At 39.2% G+C, this 24,710-nt stretch overlaps 3 protein-coding genes across 9 annotated transcripts in view; 1 reads left to right on the top strand and 2 right to left on the bottom strand.

The window, feature by feature from the left end:
• Window positions 1-8,625, bottom strand: abcf2b (ATP-binding cassette, sub-family F (GCN20), member 2b). Of its 2 annotated transcripts, none has more exons than XM_028004807.1 (15): window positions 8,500-8,625; window positions 7,621-7,771; window positions 6,205-6,417; window positions 5,941-6,123; window positions 4,953-5,124; window positions 4,783-4,878; window positions 4,590-4,692; window positions 4,341-4,436; window positions 3,111-3,230; window positions 2,932-3,021; window positions 2,738-2,848; window positions 2,599-2,661; window positions 2,399-2,527; window positions 1,219-1,422; window positions 1-547 (listed from the first exon to the last, which is right to left on the bottom strand). In XM_028004807.1, the coding sequence occupies exons 2-15, from the start codon at window positions 7,757-7,759 to the stop codon at window positions 443-445; spliced, it is 1,824 nt and encodes a 607-aa protein (XP_027860608.1). In that variant the 5' UTR covers window positions 7,760-7,771; window positions 8,500-8,625; the 3' UTR covers window positions 1-442. The 2 variants fall into 2 exon arrangements, with proteins under 2 accessions (XP_027860608.1, XP_027860607.1); XM_028004806.1 differs by having other exon boundaries at window positions 8,485-8,625.
• A 1,221-nt stretch (window positions 8,626-9,846) lies between these two features.
• On the top strand, window positions 9,847-15,078 carry chpf2 (chondroitin polymerizing factor 2). Of its 2 annotated transcripts, XM_028004805.1 has the most exons (5): window positions 9,847-10,271; window positions 10,621-10,970; window positions 11,548-12,112; window positions 12,193-12,375; window positions 13,334-15,078. In XM_028004805.1, exons 2-5 carry the CDS (start codon window positions 10,699-10,701, stop codon window positions 14,603-14,605), a joined length of 2,292 nt encoding a protein of 763 aa, XP_027860606.1. In that variant the 5' UTR covers window positions 9,847-10,271; window positions 10,621-10,698; the 3' UTR covers window positions 14,606-15,078. The 2 variants fall into 2 exon arrangements, with proteins under 2 accessions (XP_027860606.1, XP_027860605.1); XM_028004804.1 differs by having other exon boundaries at window positions 9,847-10,970.
• A 1,528-nt stretch (window positions 15,079-16,606) lies between these two features.
• The window catches only part of smarcd3b (SWI/SNF related BAF chromatin remodeling complex subunit D3b), a 48,682-nt gene continuing 40,578 nt past the window's right edge, over window positions 16,607-24,710 (bottom strand). For all 5 annotated transcript variants that reach the window (XM_028004810.1, XM_028004809.1, XM_028004808.1 and 2 more), the window contains 6 exons: window positions 24,456-24,617; window positions 23,040-23,137; window positions 22,807-22,942; window positions 20,261-20,383; window positions 19,604-19,705; window positions 16,607-19,521 (listed from right to left, as the gene is read on the bottom strand). In XM_028004810.1, the coding sequence (XP_027860611.1) occupies window positions 19,468-19,521; window positions 19,604-19,705; window positions 20,261-20,383; window positions 22,807-22,942; window positions 23,040-23,137; window positions 24,456-24,617 (675 nt within the window). In that variant the 3' untranslated portion in view covers window positions 16,607-19,467. The remainder of the gene's footprint in view (window positions 19,522-19,603; window positions 19,706-20,260; window positions 20,384-22,806; window positions 22,943-23,039; window positions 23,138-24,455; window positions 24,618-24,710) is intronic.

Genomic DNA, 24,710 nt, shown 5'->3' on the forward strand with positions numbered 1-24,710 from the left:
TTTTGCTGTTTTTACTGTTCCGTTTATTGAGACAAACCTTTATTGCATTGCTGTCAAATAAGGCAGAACTGCTCTTACACTGGAGGGGAAAGAAAACAAAAAAGAAAAGTCACCGTTTAAATATGATAAAATGACCTAAAAGCTGCTGCTTACTTCTTGGGGTAAAACAGAACTTTTAAAGAACAAAGACTTCTTTGAAGACAAACACAATGGAATGCATTCCAGGTGAATCAGCCAATCAGACCGCAGCCTGAGGTGGAAGGGCGGGGCTTGGACTGTAGTCAAACCGTGAGGAAACAGTACTAGGTGTACGAGAGACGAGTCCGATAAGATGCATAATAGATTGGTTCTGTTCAGTAGGACGTTTCCTGCTCCTCTGTTCAGAAACTCGCAGGTCCATGATGTCATAAACGAGCGACCAGGTGCGTCAGGTCACCTGCCTTCACTGCTCCTCTATCTTTGACTTCAAATGCTCCTTGTATCCCAAGATGCCGCTCTTCCACTTTGTGATGGTTTGATTCTGACACACCCAGATTTCTTGAGCCACCTGGAAAAAAGAAAGAAGATTTTAGGGCTGCAGCTAACAAATTTGGTAATCGATTATTCTTGCGATTAATTAAATTATTTTTTAAAAACTTAACTACTTAAGTCTTTTTTTTCCAATATTAGAAATACACTGACATGGAAACAATTCAGTTCCTTTTTAGAAATAATTTAGCATCCTTTTTAAATATGTTGTATCTTCACGTGGTTCAGATTTACCAAAGATTTTTTTTTCCATCTTAAATAAAAAATGCAAACATTTCTTTGTATGGTTTTGTTTTAATTACTACTTTAACTTCTTTTTAAGCAAATGGCCTTTTTTGAGTCTGGATACTCCAGTTAGCAATCAATTACTTCGTTGATTATCACAATATTTCATTATCACGATTAATCATTTCAATCCTAGAGTTGGCATTTTAAATCTAAGTATTTAAAAATCCAAGTTTTTTTTTTGAGTCTGTACTGTACTGTCTGTTAACGAATAATTGATTAATCACAACTTACCTGATTAATCATTTCACCTATTAGTTGGCATTTTAAATCAGTAGATTTAAAATTTAAATAAGCAATTTTCAAAGCCGTATAGTCCAGTTAATCATTATTTCAGCCTTGTGCGATTTAAAGCATCCACTCTACTCAAATGTTAGGTTTCAGGCGTCTCAGAGGAAGCCATACCTGTTGAATTAGCCTGAAGTCGTGGCTAACTAGCATCATGCCTCCCTCGAACTCGTTGATTGCTTCCGCCAGCGCGTCGATCGTCTCGATGTCCAGGTGATTGGTCGGCTCGTCCAGGAACAGCATGTGGGGGTTCTGCCAGGCCAGCCAGGCAAAACAAACTCTGCACTTCTGACCGTCTGACAAGTTCCTGATCGGACTCACCTGGAGGAAATTAAAGGAGGCTTTTAGGAATAATGAGACACTTCATGTGTTTGTACCGGTGCTTGAAATCCTTCAATATGCTTAACTTTCAATGAGGCGTTTTGGAAAATGCTTGATTTTAAAGCTACAACTAAATTATTTTAGTAATCAATTAATCCGATGATTAATTGGTTGGTGAATAAGAAACACTTCATTGAATAAAATGCAACAACATAGAATTTTATTCTAAATAATAAAGTGTATGCTTTATTATTTGTATCAAAGAAAATCACAAATTTTATGCAAGGCTAATCTGATTATTTTTTGGGGTTACCAATTTATAAACGAAAAGTGTTTAGTATTTTATTGTTGACAGAATTTGAACCTGATGAATCTAAAATACCACTTGAATGCAAAATGTATATTTTCTGCACAGTTTTGGCTTAATTACTGCTTTATTCTTTCAGCAAATGACATTTTTTGAGTTTGTACTCCAGTTAACGACAAGTACTAAATTAGTTGATTATTTTTAGAATTGATTAATCATTTCACCCGTATTGATTTTTGTATAAAGTCCTTGATATTTTATCTGGAGTTTTGAAATATAGTAGTAAACTTTGAGAAAAGACTCATTACAGAAAGTTGTGTAATTATATTGTAGTTAAGCATTTAATTTGAGTAAATTACACAACTTGTTCAGTGTAATGAGTATTTATTATTCCTAATGGCTTGATGAGCTTTTGAGCTGTGTAATTTAATATTTGAAAGTGATTTGTGTTTTATTCTCAGACCAGTCACAAGTGTGGGAGATAAAATTCTTATTTTAGTTTACTTTGCAGAATTCAATCACAAGACATTCAAAGCAGTAATAAATGATATAATAGTGAATTTGGTTTATTTTTATGCTTTATTGCTAGAATTGTATTGAAAACATCTTGAAAATGGTTAAAGTTTGCTGTGGGAAAACCGTACGAAGCGCCTTTTTGCTAACGCCCACCTGCTGTTTTCCTGTGAGGCCGTAGCGACCGATGATCTTCCTCATCTCCTCCTTCTCCTTGATTTCAGGGAAACACTTCATCATGTACTCCAAAGGAGAAAGGTCGAGCTCCAGCTGCTCCGTCAGGTGCTGCCAAGACAAACAGAGGACAATTACTTTACTGTAATTAATATTATTTATTAAAACGGCTTGACTTTTACCTGGTGATATCTGCCGATCTTCACGTGTGAATGTTTGCGGATCATGCCATCTGTAGGGAGGAGCTGTAAAAAGGATAAAAATCATAAAACTTAGCATTGAGAATGATTCACCAGTTAGTTTTGAATAAACAGCACCAACCTCTCCCATGAGCAGCTTCAGCAGCGTGGATTTCCCAGCTCCATTGGGTCCCACCAGAGCCACCCGGGTATCCAAGTCGATACCAAACTCCAGGTTTTTATAAATGTGCGGCTAAGAAGACATTAAACCACAGATTTGTCTTTTGTTGGGAGGTAAAAACAGACCAAAAGAGGCTGTTTAATGTCTGTACTCACTGTGTTGTCACTGTACTTGAAGCTCACATTCTGAACCATGATAACAGGAGGAGGAATCTTCCCACAGGGAGGAAAATAAAATGACAGCGTCTGGAGAAAACAGGTTTTATTCAGGAATCTGTGCAGTAATAAATCAGATGCTACGAAACAATCTGATAAAGGTTCAATCTGTGCTGCACCTTGTCATTCACAACTCTTTCAGTCAAGCCTGATGCCACCATCTTCTGCAGCGTCTTCTCTTTGCTCTGTGCTTGTCGTGCCAACTTGGCGGAGCCGTGGCCGAACCTGGCAATGTAATTCTATAGAGGAACGACAATAAAATTATTATTCTAAAAAAAATACATAAGACTGACTGTAGACCACACACACAATGTACACAAATAGATGTTATATTCTAAGTGTATCGGAGACGAAAGAAATGTTTCAAAATCACCAGAAAAACCTTTAATTCTTAACAGATCTTTGAGATCTCCTCTGCTCCATTTTGGCAGAAGACACATGCACACGTTTTCTTTTTAAATGTTATAGTAGTTGTTTCAGTTCCTTATAAATTAAATCGACAAGCTATGCAAACAGATGTTTGTTCCTGAGGAAAAGAAAATGGAAAACAATTGTCACATTTAACTATTTTCAGACACAAATAAAAGTTAAATGTCTTCAAATTAACCTTCAGGCTAGTTTTTATGCCCGATTTGAAAAGTCCGGTTACTAGAAGGCAGGAACATGATTTTATCCACCAGATGGTGCTACAATTCTCCTCCATTAAAATCACACAGCAAAATTTCACACCATACTGAAAAAAAGTGTTTTGTATCAAATAATATAGTTTAAGATTTAGTTTAGGAATTTTATTTCCTTCATTTTAGGAACAAATGATAAATAGTGGAGTTATATAAACATATGGAGGGTTAAAAATATATATATTATAAAAAAAAAATTAAGAGTAATTTTGCAGGATGGAGCCGTTTTAAAAATGTTTCCTGCTTAAAGTGGAAATAAAATACTAAGTAACATTTTCAAGATAATTTTGGGAAGCTGGCAAATGTACCGAGAGAAAAATAAAAATAAATCAATGTTGCCATCAAGCAATGAATCATCTCAGAGCCATTTGTTGGCCATTAAAGGTCAACATCCTGCTGGAAATGCTGCTTTAAATAGTTTTATTGTAGCTCTAGTTGTGAGTTTACCAGCAGGTTTTCTTCCAATATTTTATATTTAATAAAGAAAAGAAAAATCCGATCGGCTTCCCTTTCCATACTAAATATTAGCATCCCAAAGCATCACTCTGCCACCTCCGTGATTTGCTATGGGAACGCTGCGTTAAAGGCGATTTGCACATTGCACTCTTCAGGTTTTATTTTGTGGATATTTTTGCAAGTAAAGTGAAATAAATTAGGCCTCTTGTTTACCTTCATGTGTGCTATCTGGTCCTGCTCCCAGTTGAAACGCTTCATCTGGTTCTCTTCCAACTCTGCTCTGGTCTTCACATACTGGTCATAGTTACCCTGAACAAATATAGATTTGCTTCGTCACCCAACAGCAGAGAGACGTTATTAGCAGCAGCTTGTCTCAATTCCTTATTTAGCTCTTGTTCGTTCCAGGTATTCCAAAGGGGGTCCAGGCCTTTGCTAATTGGGCTCTAAGAAAAGTGTTCTTACCGTGTAGTACTTTAGTTTTCTCTGATGTAAGTGGATGATGTTGGTACACACGCCGTTCAGGAAGTCTTGGGAGTGTGAGATGAGAACAAGGATTCTCTTAAACCTGTGGAGAAGCAGTAGCAGGTTGGTGAGTAAAACCTGCTGCTTTTTACTCACCAACAACTAAAACGTTCCAGGTGAGGCGTAAACGTACGATTTGAGCTCCTCTTCCAGCCACACACAAGCGTCCAGGTCCAGGTGGTTCGTCGGCTCATCCAGCAACAACATGAAGGGTTTGATGAACAGAGCTCTGCAGAAACAAACATTTAAGGTCATAAAACGTTACAAAATCTAATTCCTGAAGCTGAGCGAGCCTGTTTTCACCTGGCCAGAGCAACACGCATCCTCCAGCCTCCACTGAAGTCCTTCAGCTTCTTCTGCTGCATGGTGGCGCTGAAGCCGAGACCGTGGAGGATCCGAGAGGCTCGCATCTCCGCCTTGTCAGCGTCCAGCTCCTCCAGACGCTCGTACAGCTCCATCAGCTTCTCACACTCCGCTTTAAGGGGAAAGAAAGGTTTAGTTTTAATCATAGCAGCTTTTTAAGTGTTTAATATATTCACTGAAATCATCTTATGAAACAAAAACCTTCTGATGTCGTTATTAGGCCTGATAAATTTGGCTGTTCCCAGAAATTAAACGATAATATTGTCGTTTTGAGATGGTTTAAGAACTATAATCTTTAAATGTCCAGAGAACATTTGACACTGGAACTCAAAAACATTTTAGATTTCCAAAATAAAAATAACTAACTAAAATGGATTAAGCTTCAACAAAGCACAATTGCCCTTCAAGTTATGTTAATCATTAGCTTCATACAGGCAAAACTGCTAGTTAGGACTTTTAAAATAATGCAAACCAACTACTTTGTTCTTGTCAAATGTTTGCAGCATTTTTCAAAACGGCCCCTTTTTAATAATCTCTCTCTAAAGATTAAGCGAAAGACACATATAAGCATAATGGAAATTTCCCATTTTATGTCTTGTGATTTTCCTGTGGCAATAACAAAAATTTAAGTTAAATTGTTGCAATAAATGATAATATTGTCGGTTTGAGACCATTTTGAAGTAATATACTGATAATGACATAATAATGAAAGTTAGTCCTTTAACTGTGTACAAAATATGTTAATTATCTAAAATAAAAACAACCAAAACCACAAATAAAATGAATTATGATGTCTCTCTGAACAAAATTGTTCTAAAGAAAATAAAAGAAAGATGATTTGTCATGTGATTAATTGATTTATTTCTTATGGAGTCTGGTTTAGTTGTTATTCAACCGCTCCAGTTTTGTCAGATCTTATGTAACTCACAGTCTTCATGAGCGAGTCTCTCCGCCTCCTTCTCCAGCATGATCCTCTGCTCGTCCACCTCCATGACGCACTGCAGAGCCGTCTTGTCGCTTGGCGCCATCTCCCGGGTCAGGTGGTAAATATCTATGTGCTCCGGAATGGGAATCTCACGGTGGCCGATGGCCGACAGTAGCATGGACTTTCCTAGCAGAGAGAAGAAACGCAACATGATTAATTGTTTTGATTTGGCTTTCAAACAAACTGAGGTCCGAGCTAAATGGTTACCGGTGCCGTTAAGTCCGATGAGGCCGTAGCGTCGGCCTGAGTTGAGCTCCAGGCTGGTGTCTGACAGCAGCTCTTGGCCGTGGAAGGTGAGCGACAGGCTGCTGATGTGGACGTCCGTGCTGTTGGGGTGGGAAGCGAGAACGCCAGTCACGGCCCGAGCCTCCGTCTTACGCAGCTCAAACTCATCCAGCTCTTTGGTTAAGCTGCTGACGCCTGAAACCAGAGATGTCCTGCTTTATAGATCACTGCACACCGTTCTTCCCAACCAGTCCAATAGCGCTGCATGCTACTCTAAAGATACCAGTAAAACTTCTTGGGATCACTGCTTTTAGTTGCTTCCAGATTCAGAAACCTTTGTTTTTTTTTTCTTTGGACTTTTCATGATTTATCATGGAAGCCGTCAAAAATATTAAGATATAGCAATAACAACAACTGGAAAACAGCACAAACCAGTAGAAATACTTACAAATTGTAAGAGTCAAGATGAATTCGGGTTAGGTGATGTGTGTTTGGTGCATAATGTGAAATACTGCAGCCTGATTTTAAAACATGGCTGGTTCTGTTGCAGTGTTGTCTATTAAACAGACCCAAAAGTGGGGGTTGCTAAAATTACTGACTCAAAACCAAGACTTTGTAGCATCTAGCATCACTGAGATCCAATTGTTTTAGGTAGAAAGCTGAAAAAGTCAACCAATAAATGCTTGTTATTTGGATTGTTCCAATTGAAAACTGCAAATATTCTTATTTGTTTTAGTGAAGCAAAAAAGTTTCATTTTTACATTTTTAAATACAAATATTAACAAGTTATGTTTATCAATTTACAAAACTATTCTCCCCCACATGCCAGATGTGCAAATAATCAAAAATAATTATACAAAATATCAAAACTCCAAGAGATCTCAACACCAAGGAACTAAGACTTTTAAAAAACAAAGTCAAATTGTAGCAGCTAAAAACAACAAAAAAACATTTTTGATAGATCTTTAAAGTTTAGACAGGCATATAAAAAAAGATTAAGGAAAAATTAAATCCAAAATACACAATGTTAATTTACGGGAAATGTTTTGTGCAACTAGCTCAGTATACTCTTTTTTTTTTTTTTTAATAATGTGCCTCTCCTTAATTTTATGGTATTCCCTCTAAAAGCAAAAAGCTCTACAGACTCATTTATTTAATTTGAGATTTTCTAAATTACTGGGTCACTGATGACAGAAAAAAGCCCTGAAACTTTTTACATTTTTAGTGAGGATACAACTCACTAAATTACAAATCTCAAGACATACATGTTGAAAACAAATCAGTTAGGTTTATAAACATCCATATTTAGATTTAGATGCGACTACTCTGACACATACTTTAAATATACATTAATCAGTCCCACTGGATCTGGTCACAGAGATCCAATCCCTGTCTCACCATTGCTGTCTGCTCCATTTTCTTCGATCTCCGGTTGTTCTTCGTCCCCATTCACTTCCTCAGACTTCTTGGGGCGCTGACGGGCTTTGGCTGCCTCCTTCTTCTTGGCTGCTTTCTTTTTGGCCAAGTCTGACGGCATGGTTATCCAAGGCTGCTCGACAGAAAACATAAGCGAGGATAACGGAAAGCAACAAAACACATCAACATGACAATAAACTCTGGTTATCTGTAGTCCAGCAATTACTGAGGTGACTAAACCGGCATTAGTCATATAAGGGAGAGAGGTCTTAATCAGGATGACTAACCGCTAGCAGATAACCCTAAACCGGCTTGCCGGTTAAATACTACCCCCATAATTAAAAGGAAACTAAGATTATTTTTTTAAATGAACACGTTTCAGTAACCAAAGTAATTAAAAACGTCGTCTTAAAGACTGGAATAATGGTGGCAAAGACAACGAACGCCACGTTCTGGTTCTTTCCAATCGCGGCTATAGCATCTATAACGCTTGATTAGTCCGGTTGTTAGCGGCTAGCCGTGCTAACTTTACCTGTACACTTTGTCCCCGAAGAGTTAAATGAAATTCGGCGGTGTTGGCTAAAACACAAAACATGTCAAGCACTAAGAAACACGCGTTAGAGACAAAATGTAAAGTTATTTCTACCGGTAAAATACGAATGAGCCGGTAACGTTAGCTACACCTGACAGGCCTGGCTGCTAACTCGACTCTAGGCCCGAATTAAACATGACACAGTCCCAAATCGGTAGAACGATTTTAAAAATCAAGCCAGATTCTCTTCACAATAACCGGCTTAAGTTGGGGGTTCATGCAGCAGTTGTTAAACTCAGATGGATCTCATTTACCTAATATCTCCGTACCTCGTATGTCGGGAGCACACTGACGTCTCGTGTCCACCTTTTGCCGGGTGGATGTAGCCGCTCACTAAACCGCCAGACGAACCATATATGGTCAAGAAGGGCGGTGAAAGTAACAGGACCCGCCCCTACTCGTGGGACTGCAGTAAAAAGTAGAGATGGGAATTCCGGCTCGTTTATGGGATCCGTTGCTTTGGCTCAGCCGGTTCTTTAGGGTCACAAACAATTTTTCATGCTAATTCATTTTAAATAGCACCCAGTTATTAAGTATTCATGTGTAGAATATCAGTACGCCAAAAATAATAGTTTTAGCTCATTTTGGATGTTACGAATAACTATTGGATATTTTCTTTGTTTTTTCACAGTGACCATGCATATGAGGCTTCACAAATAACTGTAGTTTTAATGGAGTATCTTAGAGCATTTCTCTATAGTGTTGGTGACACTGAAATTTGATTACCAACTTCAGAAATACATCTCAACCAACTTTGGATGTTGTAGTTAGAATGACTTTGTGTTTTTTGTGTTTGTTATGATGTAAAGCACTTTGAAATGCCTTGCTGCTGAAATGTGCTGTACAAATAAAATTTGATTGATTGATTAGAAATCAGAAAACCAGTGGGGTTTGGTAATGGTTTTATACGGCTAACTACTAGCAATGCAAGCTAATGACTGTGGGTTTGTTTCTGTTTTATCCTCTCAAACACCCTGCTCACTATGTTTGAAATGCAGCTACGGATCTTGGAGATCCTGAATATCATGAGCGTGCGGTACCTACCGCGACCACCAGGGCCCCCCCAAGAACAATTTATTTATTTTTTCTTTTTATCAATAAAATGATAATTTCTACATACATTATCAAATATATATTAAGAAATTGACCCCGAGTACCCTAATCGCCAGTTCCAATTATAATTACGTTATAATGTTACAACTTAAAGCAAAATCCTCAGATTTTGACGTCAAAAGACGTTCTTTGTTTATTTTCGACAGGAGCCGGCAGATCGGGTAGGCTCTGTCACGACCGACACATCAGTTGTGAAATGTTATTTTACTCTTGTCCTATTAACAAATTTAAAATGGCAATATGTTATGCTTAAAGGCTTTACATAAAAATTGGAAGGTGTGTTTTAAAAAGTATTGCGATTAAAAAAAAAAGATTTCAAATCTGAATTCATGGCAATCTTACTGAGGTGTCTTCACATTTAAAGGTGAAATGCACCTTCCTCTCATTAAGAACATTATGTCCACGAGGATTCATGATGACACATACATTGATATGTCAAAAAATAATTACACTTTATTAGTGGGGTTTAATAAAATCTCCAGTTGACAGCACAGGTCTGACAAGCGAGCAGAGGTGATGCTGCAGTAGCAGATGTGCAGTCAGTCTGTAATGATGAGGCTGAAAACGACGTGAGGGACGCCGTTGACACACTTTGTGTGTGTGGCACACAGTTTTTCAGGAAGTCAAGAAAGCGAAGGCAGTAGACGACATGTTTTTGACCGCATTAACGTTTTTTTTCCAGCAGCTAAACGGGACTTGTAACAGCTTCCTGTTGATGACCGTGGAGGTGGATCGACGTGTCTGCACTAACGGGTCGCGATGCTAACTCGCTAGCTTGATCTTTCATGTTTGTTCCTCTTAGATGTTATTGTTGCGTTGCAATTTAGATAAGACGGACAAAACTCTTCCTCATTCGCTTCGGGGGTTTTTTTTTTCTAACCAGATTATTGCAAAGCGACTTGACTTTAAGAAGCTTTCTGCTGATTTAGTAAGTGACTGCTAGCTAAAAATGAGTGGAGCTGATTAACAAAACATAGGTTTTATGTGGATGGAGGCATGTAGCAGGGAACATGTGAATGATTAACCAAACAGTTTGAGGTTAATAGGAAACAGTTGGGGGATGTCAAGCTATTTGCATGCATCTGTTGTTTTAAAGCGGAAAACTTTTGCGTACTGGTAGCTACATAGTTAAAACATATTTAGTAATGGTATAAATAAAAGTGAAATCCTGTTAGGTGGTCTCCTAATCTAATCAAACTTGATCTAATTTAATAGGAACAGTAAACTATATCAGGTTTTTTTTTCTTGTTTTATTAAATAGATCTCGTTTTTTTCAGCTCCTACTTGGGTAAAATGAGTCTCAGTTTGCCCGTAAAGCGCTGTCACCTTTAGGGTTTAGCTCTTAACGATCAACCATGCGCCTCTCGACGTTTTTGGCCCTCTTCAGGCCTGCTTTGCCCCTCATCCTGGGGCTGTCTCTGGGGTGCAGTCTCAGCCTTCTGATGGTGTCCTGGACGCAAGGGGACACGGACGACCCCTGCAGAGACGAGCTGCCCAAAGGTGGGCTCTTCCTGGGCAGAAGAGACGCTCAGAGAGGAGGGAGAGATGGAGCTGGAGAGGAGGATTTCCAGCCACGAATAGTTCCCTATCACAAGGACCCAAACAAACCACACAAGAAAGTCCTCAGGTGAGTGGAAAGGTCACATTTTGATGCTTAAAAATACGACACTAGCACCCACACATGAAGTCAGAAAACCAGAATAAAATGGTTTAAAATTGACATCAAAAGAAGATAAATTAATGCGCACCCACAGTGTGGAGCATGGTAGTGGCAGAATTATGCTGTGTGGATACAGGTAACTGGTCAAAGATGATAAGCATAATGAGTGGAGCTAAACAAGATACAACAATGTTAGATGCTGCAAAATATTGACATTAGAGAGAAACTGAAGCTAAAACTATGTAATTTGAGGGTATCTGGATAGAAGATATTTACAAACAAAGATTTTTAAATCTTAAATGCAAAATGTAGATATTTTTTGTACAGTTTTGGATTATTCGTAAACTCCAGTTAACGATTAATCAGTTGAAAATTATATCAATAATCAATTAATCACGATTAATCATTGCAGCCATAATTTCATGAGTTCCAGAGTAAGATTAGTAATTGATTAATCAGGAATTATCACGATTAATTGTTTCAGTCCTATTTGCTTTTGTTTTCCTTATGTTCTCGCGGTTCTAATCTGATTTTTCTCCATCAGAACTCGATACATCCACACTGAACTGGGCATCCGAGAGCGGCTGCTAGCGGGCGTCCTCACGTCTCGGGCCACCCTCGGCACGTTAGCCGTGGCAGTGAACCGCACGGTCGCCCATCACTTCCACCGAACCTTTTTCTTCACGGGCCTCCGGAGCCCCAAGGTGCCACACGGCATGACCGTGATCGCCCACGGCGACGACCGGCCGGTGTGGCTGATGTACGAGACGGTGCGGCACCTCCATCAGCACTACGGCTCGGAGTACGACTGGTTCCTGTTGGCGCAGGATGACACTTACATGCAGGCGGACCGCCTGTCGGAGCTGGTGGGTCACCTCAGCGCGGGTCAGGACCTGTACATGGGCAGGGCTGAGGAGTTCATCGGCGGGGAGGAGAAAGCCCGTTACTGCCATGGCGGCTACGGCTACCTTCTGTCCCGCAGCTTGCTGGCGCGACTGCAGCCGCATCTCGACACCTGTCGCAACGACATCCTGAGCGTGAGACCGGACGAGTGGCTGGGCCGCTGCATCATCGACTATCTGGGTCTGAGCTGCGTGGAGGTGCACCAGGTAACAACAACAATGCATTTACACACTCAAAAAATAAAAGCAAAGCAAAATCTAGACGTAAAGCTTGTGATGACTGACAGGGGATGAAGTATCGCTACTTTGAGCTGGGGAAAAACGCAGATCCAGAGCGAGAGGACAGCGTTGCGTTTAAAAACGCCTTCACAGTTCATCCCGTATCGGACCCCAACCTCATGTACCGTCTGCATAAGCGCTTCAGCCAAATAGAGCTTCAGTGGACTTACCAGCAGATTTACGATCTACAGGTTTGTTACATTTTACTTTAATATTTATTTATCACCTCCAAAAAGGCACGTGGATATGTTTTGCCCCACCCTAATAACCGCATGCTCCAAAGCAGAAATTCCTGCTTAATAAATTATTCATCGATGTAAGAAAACAGCTTTGTTGAGACATGCGAGTGGAATATAATTCTTTCTAAGCTCAGAACAGTTACATTTATTGACTATTTCTATATTTTGTTTCCCAAAATTGAAAAATCTTACTTTCTATTATAAATGCTACCTCTTCTTCTAAGAAATTTGAGCTTTGACACTTTGACATGATGAATTAATTTAACAGTTCTCACAATATGACCAGACCTGGGTCTCTTTATCTCATGGCAGCGAGATAACATAACGTCACGCGACAAAATTATAGATTACTTTCACTATTGAACTAACTAGATTAGGCTGCAACAATTAATCATAATTAATCGACAATTAATTTACTAATCAATTAATTGATAACTGAAGTATGTAGACTCAAAAGAAGCCAGTTTGCTGAAAGAACAATATATTCATATCGGGAATTAAGATAAAACTGGACATAAATTAAAAAATTTGTGTCAGTAAATATTTTCTGTAAAGTTTTCAGTAAAAATCTGCAGAATTTGATCAAAAATTTTTTATCCGATTAATTGATTAATCGCAATAATCAATTCCTAAAATAATTAGTAGGACAGCTACTAACAATTATTTTAGAAATCCATTACTTTATTGATAATTCTTACAATTATTCGATTACTAAGTTAGTTGGCAATTATTTCAGTGATCCATTTGTCACGATTAATCTGATTAATCGTTTCAGCCCTAGTTTTAACCCTGCAAACGTGCTAATGAGTTAATTAGATTTATTTGGAATTTAAATAAACAGCAGCTATCTTAAAGGTATTATTTTACTTTGGTTTTATATTTTAAAGATTTTTTTTTGTGTATTCATCAGATGCAGATCAGCAACCTGAGCCACTTGACCCCTGAGGGTAAGGCTGGGGTCACGTGGCCAATCGGTATCAACTCCCCCTTCAAACCCAAGACTCGCTTCGAGGTCATAAACTGGGATTACTTCACAGAGGAGCACATTTACTCCTGCACGGACGGCTCGCCCAAATGTGAGATGAGAGGAGCTGACCGAGCTGACGTCAGCGCCATATTGGAGGTCGCCGTGGAGCAGCTCAACGAGCGATACCAGCCGCAGCTCCGCTTCCGCAAGCGGCGCCTGCTCAACGGGTACAGGCGCTTCGATCCCATGCGTGGGATGGAGTACATACTGGATCTGGCGCTGGAGGCTTTCACCCAGAAAGGTCACAGCCAGGTCATTGCCAAAAGGGTCAACCTGTTGCGACCTCTGAGCGCTGTCGAGATTATCCCCATGCCTTACGTGACGGAGGCAACGCGGGTGCAGGTCATCCTGCCGGTCACCGCCCAGGATCAGGATTACGTGGGTAACTTCCTGGACATGTACGTGACGAACACCCTGGACACGCACGATAATGTTTTACTGACCTTCCTGTTCATCTACGACCCCTTCGACGCCCAGAGAGTCAGCCAGAGCGACGTGTTCGCCGGGGTCAAGTCGATGATCGGCGAAGTGGAAAAACGTTACGGCGACGCGAAGATTCCCTGGATCAGCGTGAAGACGGAGGTTCCCTCACAGGTCAAGCTGATGGACATCATTTCCAAGAAGCACCCTGTTGACACGCTTTTCTTCCTGTCGAGTGTTTGGACCGAGGTCAACGCGGACTTCCTGAACCGCTGCCGAATGAACGCCATCAGCAACTGGCAGGTTTTCTTCCCCGTCCATTTCCAGGAGTTCAACCCCGCCGTCATCTACCGCGACCAACAGCCGTCCGCCTCCTCCACCTTCGCCTCGGAGTCTCTTCGTGACGGCCACTTTGACCGCCACGTCTTCGACGAAGCCTGCTTCTACAACGCCGACTACATGAGCGCACGCACCAAGATGGCGGCCGACATTTTAGAGAACGAGGAGCTAATGGAGAGCATGGACGTTTATGACATTTTCGTGCGTTACTCCGGCTTGCATGTGTTCCGGGCCGTGGAACCGGCGCTGATCCAAAAGTACGTGCGGCGGGCGTGCAACCCGCGGTTCAGCGAGGACATCTACCACCGCTGCGTGCTTAGCAACCTGGAGAGTCTGGGGTCGAGGTCACACCTCGCCATGGCTCTGTTTGAGCAGGACCAGGCCAACAGCACATAAAACACTGGTTTAATGCTGATAACTGTGGATTTAATCCACTTTTTCTGGAAACTTCACAGTACAAAGATGTCAGGATCGATAAAAAAACCCCCCAATAATAACAACCTTAACTGTTTACTCCTCGCAGCTGAAAGAATCCCTGCTCATTACGGGAACTTTTGACTTTTACTTTTGTACCTTTTAAATGTGTCACGTCTAGACAGCGATGAATCATAGATGCTACTCTGATTCCTGCTGTTTGCATTCTCAGCCTCTGAGACAGTATTTATATATTTAGGCTTATTTCAGTATCTGTAACATATAAACAAAGGCCTTCTTTGTTAATAATCATTGGAAAGAAAATCACTTGAGCCATAAGTCTTCCATTGTGGAGATGTTCAGATACTGGAAACAAGTTGAAGCCATTGGCTGCCTTTTTCTTTAGTAAATTTTCTTTTTTTTTTGTAAGAGGTATTAAAGAGTAAAATTTACACTCAGCCTCTTGTTTTTATTATTATTATAATTATTCGTATTTGTAAATATATGGTAAGTATCAGTATTAGGCCCAAACAACGTTAAAAATAACGTTATCAGATATCGATATTGGTTTTAGTTTTTGTATCTGTGCAACATTTTCCATTGCTGTTTTATTTATTTTTTCTACAAACAGAGGTGTACTCAAAAATTGTACTCAAGTAAGAATAGCACTATTTTTAGTCAAGTAAAAATAAAAAATAGCCATCCAAGAAAGTATTTGATGAAAAGACGAGGGTTGCACAGGTTTTTTTAAGGTCACAAATATGGACTAAATTACTATTTTCTTGACTTTCTAATCCTTTTAGCAACTTTTTCTGGTTGTGTTCAATACTTATTCCCCGTCTTAAATTCTAAATTTACATATATTTTAAATGTATTTAATATCTGGTGAGAATTTCAGGTCAAAAGACAAAGTAGAAATCCATTATTTCAGAAAAAAATATTTTTGATTGAGCTGGAAAACAGAGTAGAGAGGTTCAGGAACCATTTTTGGGTCAGTTTTCTAGGTCTGATGAACATTTTGTTCCTCAGCTCCACGCCCCGCCTTGTCTCCTCACATTAAATCTTAAAAGTCTCCACCCTGGCACAGACATGAACCCTTTGCCCAGATGACAGGCCGATTCAGCCAATGATCATTCCGGCATTAGGTGGTTAACCCCGACGCTGGGATTGTGGAGAACCCTGAATGCCTCGCTTCATGCAGCCTGATTGCTGATGCAGCGAAAAGAGGCCCGCTAACCTCCCTCACCCCCGAGAGGGGCCGTGGGCTCAGGAGAATAGTGCTGCAGTGCAGTGAAAGAGGCTCTTTCTGAGGCATAGACAGTGCTCCAGCTCCACTGCAGGTCACAGTGGAAAGGCCTCCACCTGCTTCCATCAGGAACAATAAAACTCTTGTCTGCCTCCTCCTTGCAGGAAGCAGACCCCACCATTGAGCCGGAACTGAAACATTTTTCTGAGGAAAAGTCATTTATGTGACGACACTACGAGGAGCAGACAGTATAAAAAATCTTAAATTTTATATTCTTCCAATCATTTTGGGTTCCCAAATCTTTCCATGCCATCGCCTCCAAAGAACATTAACTTCTGGTCAGAGTATGGTAGAGAACCAAAAAGAAGAGTAGCACCACTTCAACATATTTTTACTCTAGTAAAAGTAAAAATTAGCCATCCAAGAAATTACTCAAGCAAGAGTAAAAAGGTATTTGGTAAAAAGTCTACTCAAGTACTGAGTAAACGATCAAATTATCAATAATTTAACGATTAAAATTTACATCAGAGCCCCAAAAATATAAAGTTAAGTGGAAATTTTGGCATTTTAAGAATGAAAATGACAATAATTTATATTAGTAACAAAAGAAATCAGGCAAAAGAAGATTTTTCCAAATCAGTTTTCAAAATGTGGATTTTAAAATCATGCTAATAAATTAACATGTAGCTTTTAAGCCGTAGAAAACTGATGAACAACAAAGGAGACTTCACATCTGATGGCATTTACAAACTTTGGCAAGCGCTTCTTTATTTACATCCAGGCTGTCTCACAATGTTACAGCTGTATTCCCCTCCTTTTCTTTACAGAACATGATCATGAAACCCTTTAGAGATATACAGCATTATTATTTATTATTATTATTATTATTAACCTCCTGTCGGTGACCCTCAGTGTAAACAAAGAGAGAGTAGCTCCCACTCCTCAGACCCACATGCAACAGTTTGGACAGGGATAGGTGACAGACTAATACAGTAGTGATGATTCTGTTGTAGAGGAGTTGCAGCTCTAGGTGTACTCCACAAGAGGGGGTTAGTGATTCAGTGACAACGTTATAAATGTCCTAGACATGCTATGAATAAAAATTAAAAAAAAGAAAGAAGAAAAAGAAACACTCCAGGTGAGACACGGGACTGATTTCCTAGCTACAGCTACCTACAGAGTGCAGTGAATATAACTTAGTCCCTTAATGAAAACATACAGCTCACACTTACAATTAGTTGCTGGTAGGACAAGTTATTTTTTTCTTTTTTTTTGGCAAAAAACAATTTCCAGAAGGCGCCATCAGCAAACTTGCAGAGTCTAGCCTTTGCTACGTACACATCTATGCAGACCTTTTAATATTTACACGGACAGCCTCATCAGATGTATTGATCCATGTTCATGGAGCATGCATAGGTCGATTTTTGTGTACGCTGGGATAATAAAGAGGGTCTCACCCACAATAAAGAGAGTCCCGACAAAGAGTTTACAGCACAGTGCAAAGTAACCCTCCCTCCCGTCCAAAAACAAATAATCTAATCGACAGTACAACATATACATACAAGTCATTAAAAAAACGTGTAAAATGAGATTGGTGCAGATTATATTCTGTTGCAGCTACTGAGACTGATTTTTGTTGCAGCTCCCACGGTAAGACACTCAAATAAATCGACCCCCAAAGTGGGAATAATTAAAAACCAATGGAGCTCCCATTCTGCAACATGTAATCCAAACAGATGTGGACTGTACAGCTGGACACCAAAACATATTTACATTCAAATCTCCACCAAACTAACCTTCATTATTCTTTTTTTTTCCCTTCTCTGTGCATGTATAACATAGAAAATGTAAAATGCAACAGACCTGGACTTCACTGCTAATACTGCTCAGTTATTAATATTTTTAAAAAACACAGATCTGTGTTTTTGTCCAGTTTCTTATGTTCTTTGCTTCTTTTTGTTGCATCCTTTGGTAAAACTTTCGAAACACTGATCTTGAAAACACACAAAAGGGATCATTTCCCCCTATTTCCACCGCAGTGACGTGATTAAAGGAAGAAAAAAAACAACACAATCGTCACACCTTATTGTTTTCCAGCAACTGTTCTGGTCAGAAGTTTATATACATTCATCATGATGCTAATTTTAGGTTTCTTAAAACGAATAATTAATAATGAAAAGGCTCAAATCTGTACATACAAACCCACAAACATACGTTTACGTCTCTTAGTACGCAGTACCTCAAACGAAGCTTCTGGTAGCATCAGGAAGCATTTCATATATCGTAGATCTGGCTCTATTTTACCACTTTTCTTGGCTGAATTGGTTCTGAATTTGGTATCGGAACTGGTACCAGTTCAAATATAAGTGCAGTCCTGTCCTGTTGTAACGTATTGAGATGGTAGTTTAGGATTGAATAGCTTTGCTGATAGACTAGCTCCTTATTGCACAACTTTGACAATAATCTTTTCCAGCATCATATTAGATTATTTTTGAAGCAAAAATGAACTCCTAGTGGGTCAAGAGCAGCATGATCACCCATCGCTGATGTTTGCAGACGATGTTGGATTTACGGGCATACCAGAAACGCACAAATACAAAGGTTCCCATGGGAACAGAATGTAAATAATAATTAAAAAAAAATAACTGTGTTAACATTTTAAAATCAAAGTAATTAATTAAGCAAAATTAAAATCCCAGCCTTAGTTTTAAAGTGTGTTTTGGATCACAGTCCTCTGCTGGACCACAATACCCAATTGTGTGTATTTTGTCAAGAAAACTTGTTAAATATTCAGCCAGAAAAATGTAATCAACTTATTGATGGTGTTCAGGGGTTTGTATGTACACATATATAAGAGCATGTATGTGTAGTTTTGACCTCATGTGAATTAGATAAAATTGTATTAACTTGAAATTTCCCAAATCTTATTAAAAAGTTAAAGTTGTTAAACAATTAGTTCACCAAGGAGAAATAAATATGAAAACTATTCACCATGGAACAATATAATACTTATGGCAGTGATGAGTGTATGTAAACGTCTGTCATAAACTGCTGATAGCATGGTAATACTTTAGCTTCTCAGTGTCTTTTTTTTAAGCAAACTAAACATGGTGGAGAAACGATGAATGCAACCAACAGGTCATGTTTTATAATCTGCAACCACCCAGAAAACTGTAATCTCATATTTTGCTGGTGTTATTAATTAACCCTTAAAAAAATAGGATTCAAATGAGGACAAATAAAAAAATGTGCGTAGTTAGACTCATCCAGAGCACAAACAGGGAGGTGTGTGAGCAGCTAGTCGACAGTTTTTGCGGGACATATTTACAAAGCCGAGCCTCTGAGGGCCAACAGTGCTGCTAACGATGATTACTTCATGGTCTTTTCAAACAGGAAGTGCATTCATATCTGGGTCTGACAAACCGCGGTTGAGTCCTATTTAGCTTCAAAACTGTTGACAAACTGAATGTGGAGTTCTTTAGGTTCAGCTGAAGATCTAGACTTCACTGCTGGCCTCACACACACACTCACAAAAATCCAAACACACACACACACAGCTTCAAAATCCAGAGGCAGAACTTCAGGAGGGCCTCCTGCTTTAGGTGTTGCGGACTGCTAAGGCCTGTTCCAGCTCCTGTCTCCTCTGCTGGATCTGTCAGGAGAACAGCGAGTTAGAAGAAGAAGAAAAAGAAGAGATCTTATAAAAAATGAGTCAGTGGGTGGGCTTTCTTCACCTTGCAGTAGAAGTAGCGGCTGACCGCCTCCTGGGACCAGGGTTCGTGGTAAAACGCTGCCCTCCGCTCTTCCTCAGGGTTCCCCACCACGTCGGTCATCAACTGCAACGCCAGTTGGAAAAATGGACGCCATTTACATCTTGCAGCGAACGTCTAAGGTGATGGCAAACTGTAAAACTACAAGCTTTGGTAACTTTATGTTAAAAACCATTTTAAGTGCATTCTTAAATATTATTGAATCAATAATTTAATCTATTGTGATGAAGTATTTCTTGGTTCTACATGAATCGTATTGAGGGTTATAATCTTTATGTTGGTATTTCATACATGTTTTTAACTCAAAACACATTGAGGTGTCTAACAAAATGTTACATTTAGTTTGAGGGACCAGAGGAGCAGCCATGTTTTTTCACTTTATACCTCCATGTTGCTCCACAGTCAGAGTTCAAGAGTTATTTCTTTTTAGCAGATTTTAATAAAATTAAAAAGTTCACCATATATTCATGAGGCATATTTCAACAGCTTACAAGCAAAAAGAAAGATGGATGGATGGATGGATGCATGGACGGACAGATGGACAGATAGATGTATGTATGCATGGATGGATGCATGAATGGAATTGGCAGATGGATGTATGAATGGATGAGCATGCGGAACCTTGAGGTCTCGGCTTTGGGACTTGAGCCAGTCTTGGATGTAGCCTTTGGGATCTCTGGAGAAGCTGAGCATGAAGTCCCGTTGGATCTTCAGCTGGTTGATGGACTCGATGGTCTCATGGATCTGGAGAACAGAAACACCAGATTCAAACCTCTGAACCAGAAGAGTCAACCTTCACTGTCTCTGACCTGACAACACTTCCTCAATTTGGCAGCTTAGTTCAAAATTAGCTTTCAAAATTAGAAGTCTTACGTGACTCATTCTAAAATAACATTAAGAAATTAAATGCTTATCGCTACGTAAACTTGTTCATCAATTTTCCGCCACATCAATGGCCAAAATTGATGTCATAATCTTTATATTTTATGGGAAACCAATATTTTTGGGTGCTAAAGTATCACAGGGTTCAAGACAAGACAGACAAAGCAACAAAACAGAGTGAAGACATTTTTAGATTTTACATAAAAATCCTAACATCATCAGCATACTTACATATTACATATATTGCAAAGCATGGTTTTCTGTTGAACTTAAAAACAGGACTTCCCCCTAAGTGGACTGCAGCCTCATTAAGCCAGCAATACTTCTGCAATCCTTTTCATGTAAAAAAAAAAGTCTACCATGAAGGAGCTTTACGATTTACCAGGAAGGGGCTCTGCTGAGAAACCGGTTCCCAAATGAATAACAGATGAGTGATAAACAGTAACAGAGTCCAGATAGGCAGAAACATAAACTACACATAATGAAATAACCAGCGCCAGGTTTTCTAAATGAAACAGAAAGAGGAACTGGTCATAAAAAAAGAAACCTTTCAGAAATGATAACCATACAACCCCCAAATAAAACAAAGCAACTAAAACCATTTTTTAAAAAAACTAATAAAATGTAGCCCATTTAAAAGTTGGCTCAAAAATCTTCCAGCTTTTATTGACTTATGACCACAATTTTATTTCACAAGTCTAATTTCTGGAGTCATCCCAAGACCTCATATATGTTGCTTTCCAACCATCATTTCAGAAAACAATTCAATAGGTAATTGCATGTTATATCGTTTACTGTCTAAAAAAAATGTTGGGTTTTTATTTATACAGTTCCACATAAAAAGTATTTGCCTTCTAAATCTAATCACTGTTTGTGCCAAAACTGACAGCAACAACTCCAGTGAAGCATTAGCAGTCATTGACAGTGAGTATTTTTGCATTACTATGGAGGAATTCTGGTCCCACTCTTCTTTGGAGAGATGTTTTAATTCAGCCATACTGGGATGTTTCCATGCATAAACACCTGTTAAACGTCATACCACAGCATCTCAACTGGATTTAAGTCCAGCGTTTGACTAAGCTACTTCAAACCCCTCATTTTGATGCATTTTTGACCCATTCATGCTTGCTGGCATGCTTTAGATCGTTTTCCTGCTGAATAACCCAACTGTGTTTGAGCTTAAGATCACAAACTGATAGAAAGAAGAGTTCGTGGTCGTTTTCATGACCAACATATTGACTGTGGAATAATTTTACGACAGATGTAACAGGACAGAAGATTCCCAAAGACGTTCACTTTTGTCTCGTCAGTCAACGTGATATTTTCCCAAACTCTTGGGGATCATCGAGATATTTTTTGGGAAAGCTGAGGCAGACCTTCGATGTTTCTTTGGTCCGCAGTGGTTTCTGTATTTCACCAGTCCAATGGATGCCATTTTTGCCCAGACTCTCTCTTGTTGTTGGATCATAAACACTGAAATTAACTGTGGAATATCAGAGCTGCAGATATTGTTCTAAGAAATCTTGTGATCTGTTGGATGAATTGTTGATGTGCTTTCTGAGTAATCCTGGGAAGGTTCAACTCTTCCATTTTTTTCTCTATTTGTGGGTAAGGACTTCCGCTGTGATTCACTGGAGTCTCAAAGAAAGAAATGGCTTTGTAACCCTTTCCAGACCGATATACCTTGTTTCTAATGAGTGGAGCGTCACAGATTGCTGCGGTTTGGTACGCCATTTTATGGTTTGGCGTATTTAGGAGAGCGTTTCCACCACTAGTTGGACGGGGTTAAATCTAATCACCTAACGATCTAAGTTGTCTCATGCTTGTCACAAGCAAGGGCATATTACTGTCCCCCATCAGTAACATCAGTAGTTCCTCCACTCTAACCATACCGTACCCTTCTACTATAAACCTGAAGGTGGCCCAGGAATGGTGCTAGTCACATCAGTATGGGCCGCTTTTTCAAATGAAAACACACAAAATAGCATTCTGAACCACACCAACCAGCAGCGTAACACTCAGTGGAAATGAGACAATAGATGTTAATTACTTTGTTTCCCGGACAAGCCCCAAATTGCTATAGCAAAAAGGGAGAAATATAAATTCAATCCAAACGAACTAAAGTTCAAATCAAAGTTTCCAATATAAAATGTGAACTTAGTCGTGTCTCTTATTTTCAGATTATTAGGTGGACCAACATCACTTAGAAAAGTTAAAAAGTATGTAAATTAACCGGTTTCTTCAGTAAAGAAGACAGGTATCAACAAAGACTTTAGGACGTTCACCTTGTTGTCGAGGGAGGCAATTTCCTGCTGGTTGGCGGTGGAGAGGAGGAAGCTGCTCATCTGGCTCTTGAGGGGGTCTTCCACCTCCACGTCAATGTCGTAGCAAGCCGTCTTCTTCTGGTCGTTGGGGTCAACGCTGAGGGGAAAGCAAGAGAATGAGTGAATCAAGAGGAAACAAAGAGGGGTTTTACTTACTTAGGTAAGATTTCATTTGATTTAGTAAGAGTCTGTACCTAATCACATGATTGATGACGATGGGGTCGGGCGGTAGCAGGAGGTTAGTGAGGCGCTGAGGAATCTCAGAAAACTTCAGGCGAGGACAGTCGAAAATCTGTAGAGCAGGATAAGGATTTTCAAAACTAAACAATTCAAGTACAACCTACGATGACCCTGAGGTGACCCATTAACAGTTCTCTGTTTACATAAAATACAGGAAAAAAACTGACCACATACTGACCACATCAATTGAACACAAACAAGAGATTTTACCAAGTTATTGGTATTTTTTTATCTTACAATTTTAACACTGAATGCAGGTTGTGTGTTGATGTTTAACGTTAGTTACTTAGCTTAAACTACTCTAACATCCAATAGATGCAGGTATGTAGGTTTTTTGTGTTGATGCCTTTGACTAGGCTACTTCAAAACTAGTCAAAGATTTGAAGTAAATAACGTATTTACCTTTGACTATGTATCTACCCATCTATCTATCTGTCATATCAGTTAAAGTCTTCAAAATATTTGTTTGTGATGGATGAATGGAAAATGACGCCATCTGATGGTTACTGAAAATTAATAACCTCTCTTACTGCAGTTCTCTTAACTGTGGTTATTTTTTTCACCTTGGTTATTTTTGTTGTCACTATGAGTAGTGGCAAAAATAAATATCCTCATTTAGCCTTTTTGTTTGTCTCACTTCCAGCTGTTTTAATCATTTTAATTACTACTCTGAATGCAGATTCTGGTAACTTTAGGCAATTTTTGTAGCTGTTTCCTCGCTTAGATGAACACACATTTGTCTCCTTTGAAGGTTTTCTTGTCTTTTCATTTCTTAAAAGTGGCTTAGAGCAATGGGCTTTGGTATTTTCTTGTGTCTACACCTCATTGAAACAGGAAGTTGTGGAGTTCTAAATAAAAATTTCTAGATAAAAAACATCTAATTTTAATTAAAAAAGGGTTGAAGCTACATTTATTATTTTAGAAATTATCAGTGATGACAAAAAGCTTCATGCCAGCAATGTAGTTAAAAAGATTTATTACCATTTTGATTTTGTTCTCAACTGATTACCTACCTTCAAATTACAAGTTAGTTTTTCCCAAAAGTTATAAAGAAAAATGATGCTGCAGTGGTGAAAGATTAATTTTTAGCTAACCTGAAAGATGCTATTCATCCTAGATTTCTGTGCTATCGCTACATAGTCAAACACTCTTTATTTTTGAGTTAATAACACTCAGTCATAGCATTGCAAAAAGTTCACATATCCCGTGTTTTTTTTATCTTTCGCACACAGTCATCTTTAACACTTTTTATAAATAAAAAAAAAAGCCCACTTCCAGTTTTTATAGGTTTTATATATTTTGAGAAAGCTGTCCAGTTCATGTTGCTGTTTTTTGCCCTTAACAGTCTAATTTTCTGTAACATGGTGTACCTGTTGGAAGTACTTGTCACAGTTGATGTACTCTTTGTCATGCGAGTCCTGCAGCTTGTTGGTCTTCACGTACTGCCAGAGGGCCTGAATGATGCAAGAGCGAGTCTGAGTGTGGATGCCCAGCAGGCGCGCCAGGCGCAAGTCCAGCTTAAACTGGGGAGGCTGCAGAGACATTTTGATTAATAAAAACTATAAAAACAATCCACATTAGATCATTCGTACTAGATCTACCATCCTGTACATGTCAGTTATCTG

Source organism: Xiphophorus couchianus, chromosome 21, assembly GCF_001444195.1.
Source record: "Xiphophorus couchianus chromosome 21, X_couchianus-1.0, whole genome shotgun sequence".
NCBI lineage: Eukaryota > Metazoa > Chordata > Actinopteri > Cyprinodontiformes > Poeciliidae > Xiphophorus > Xiphophorus couchianus.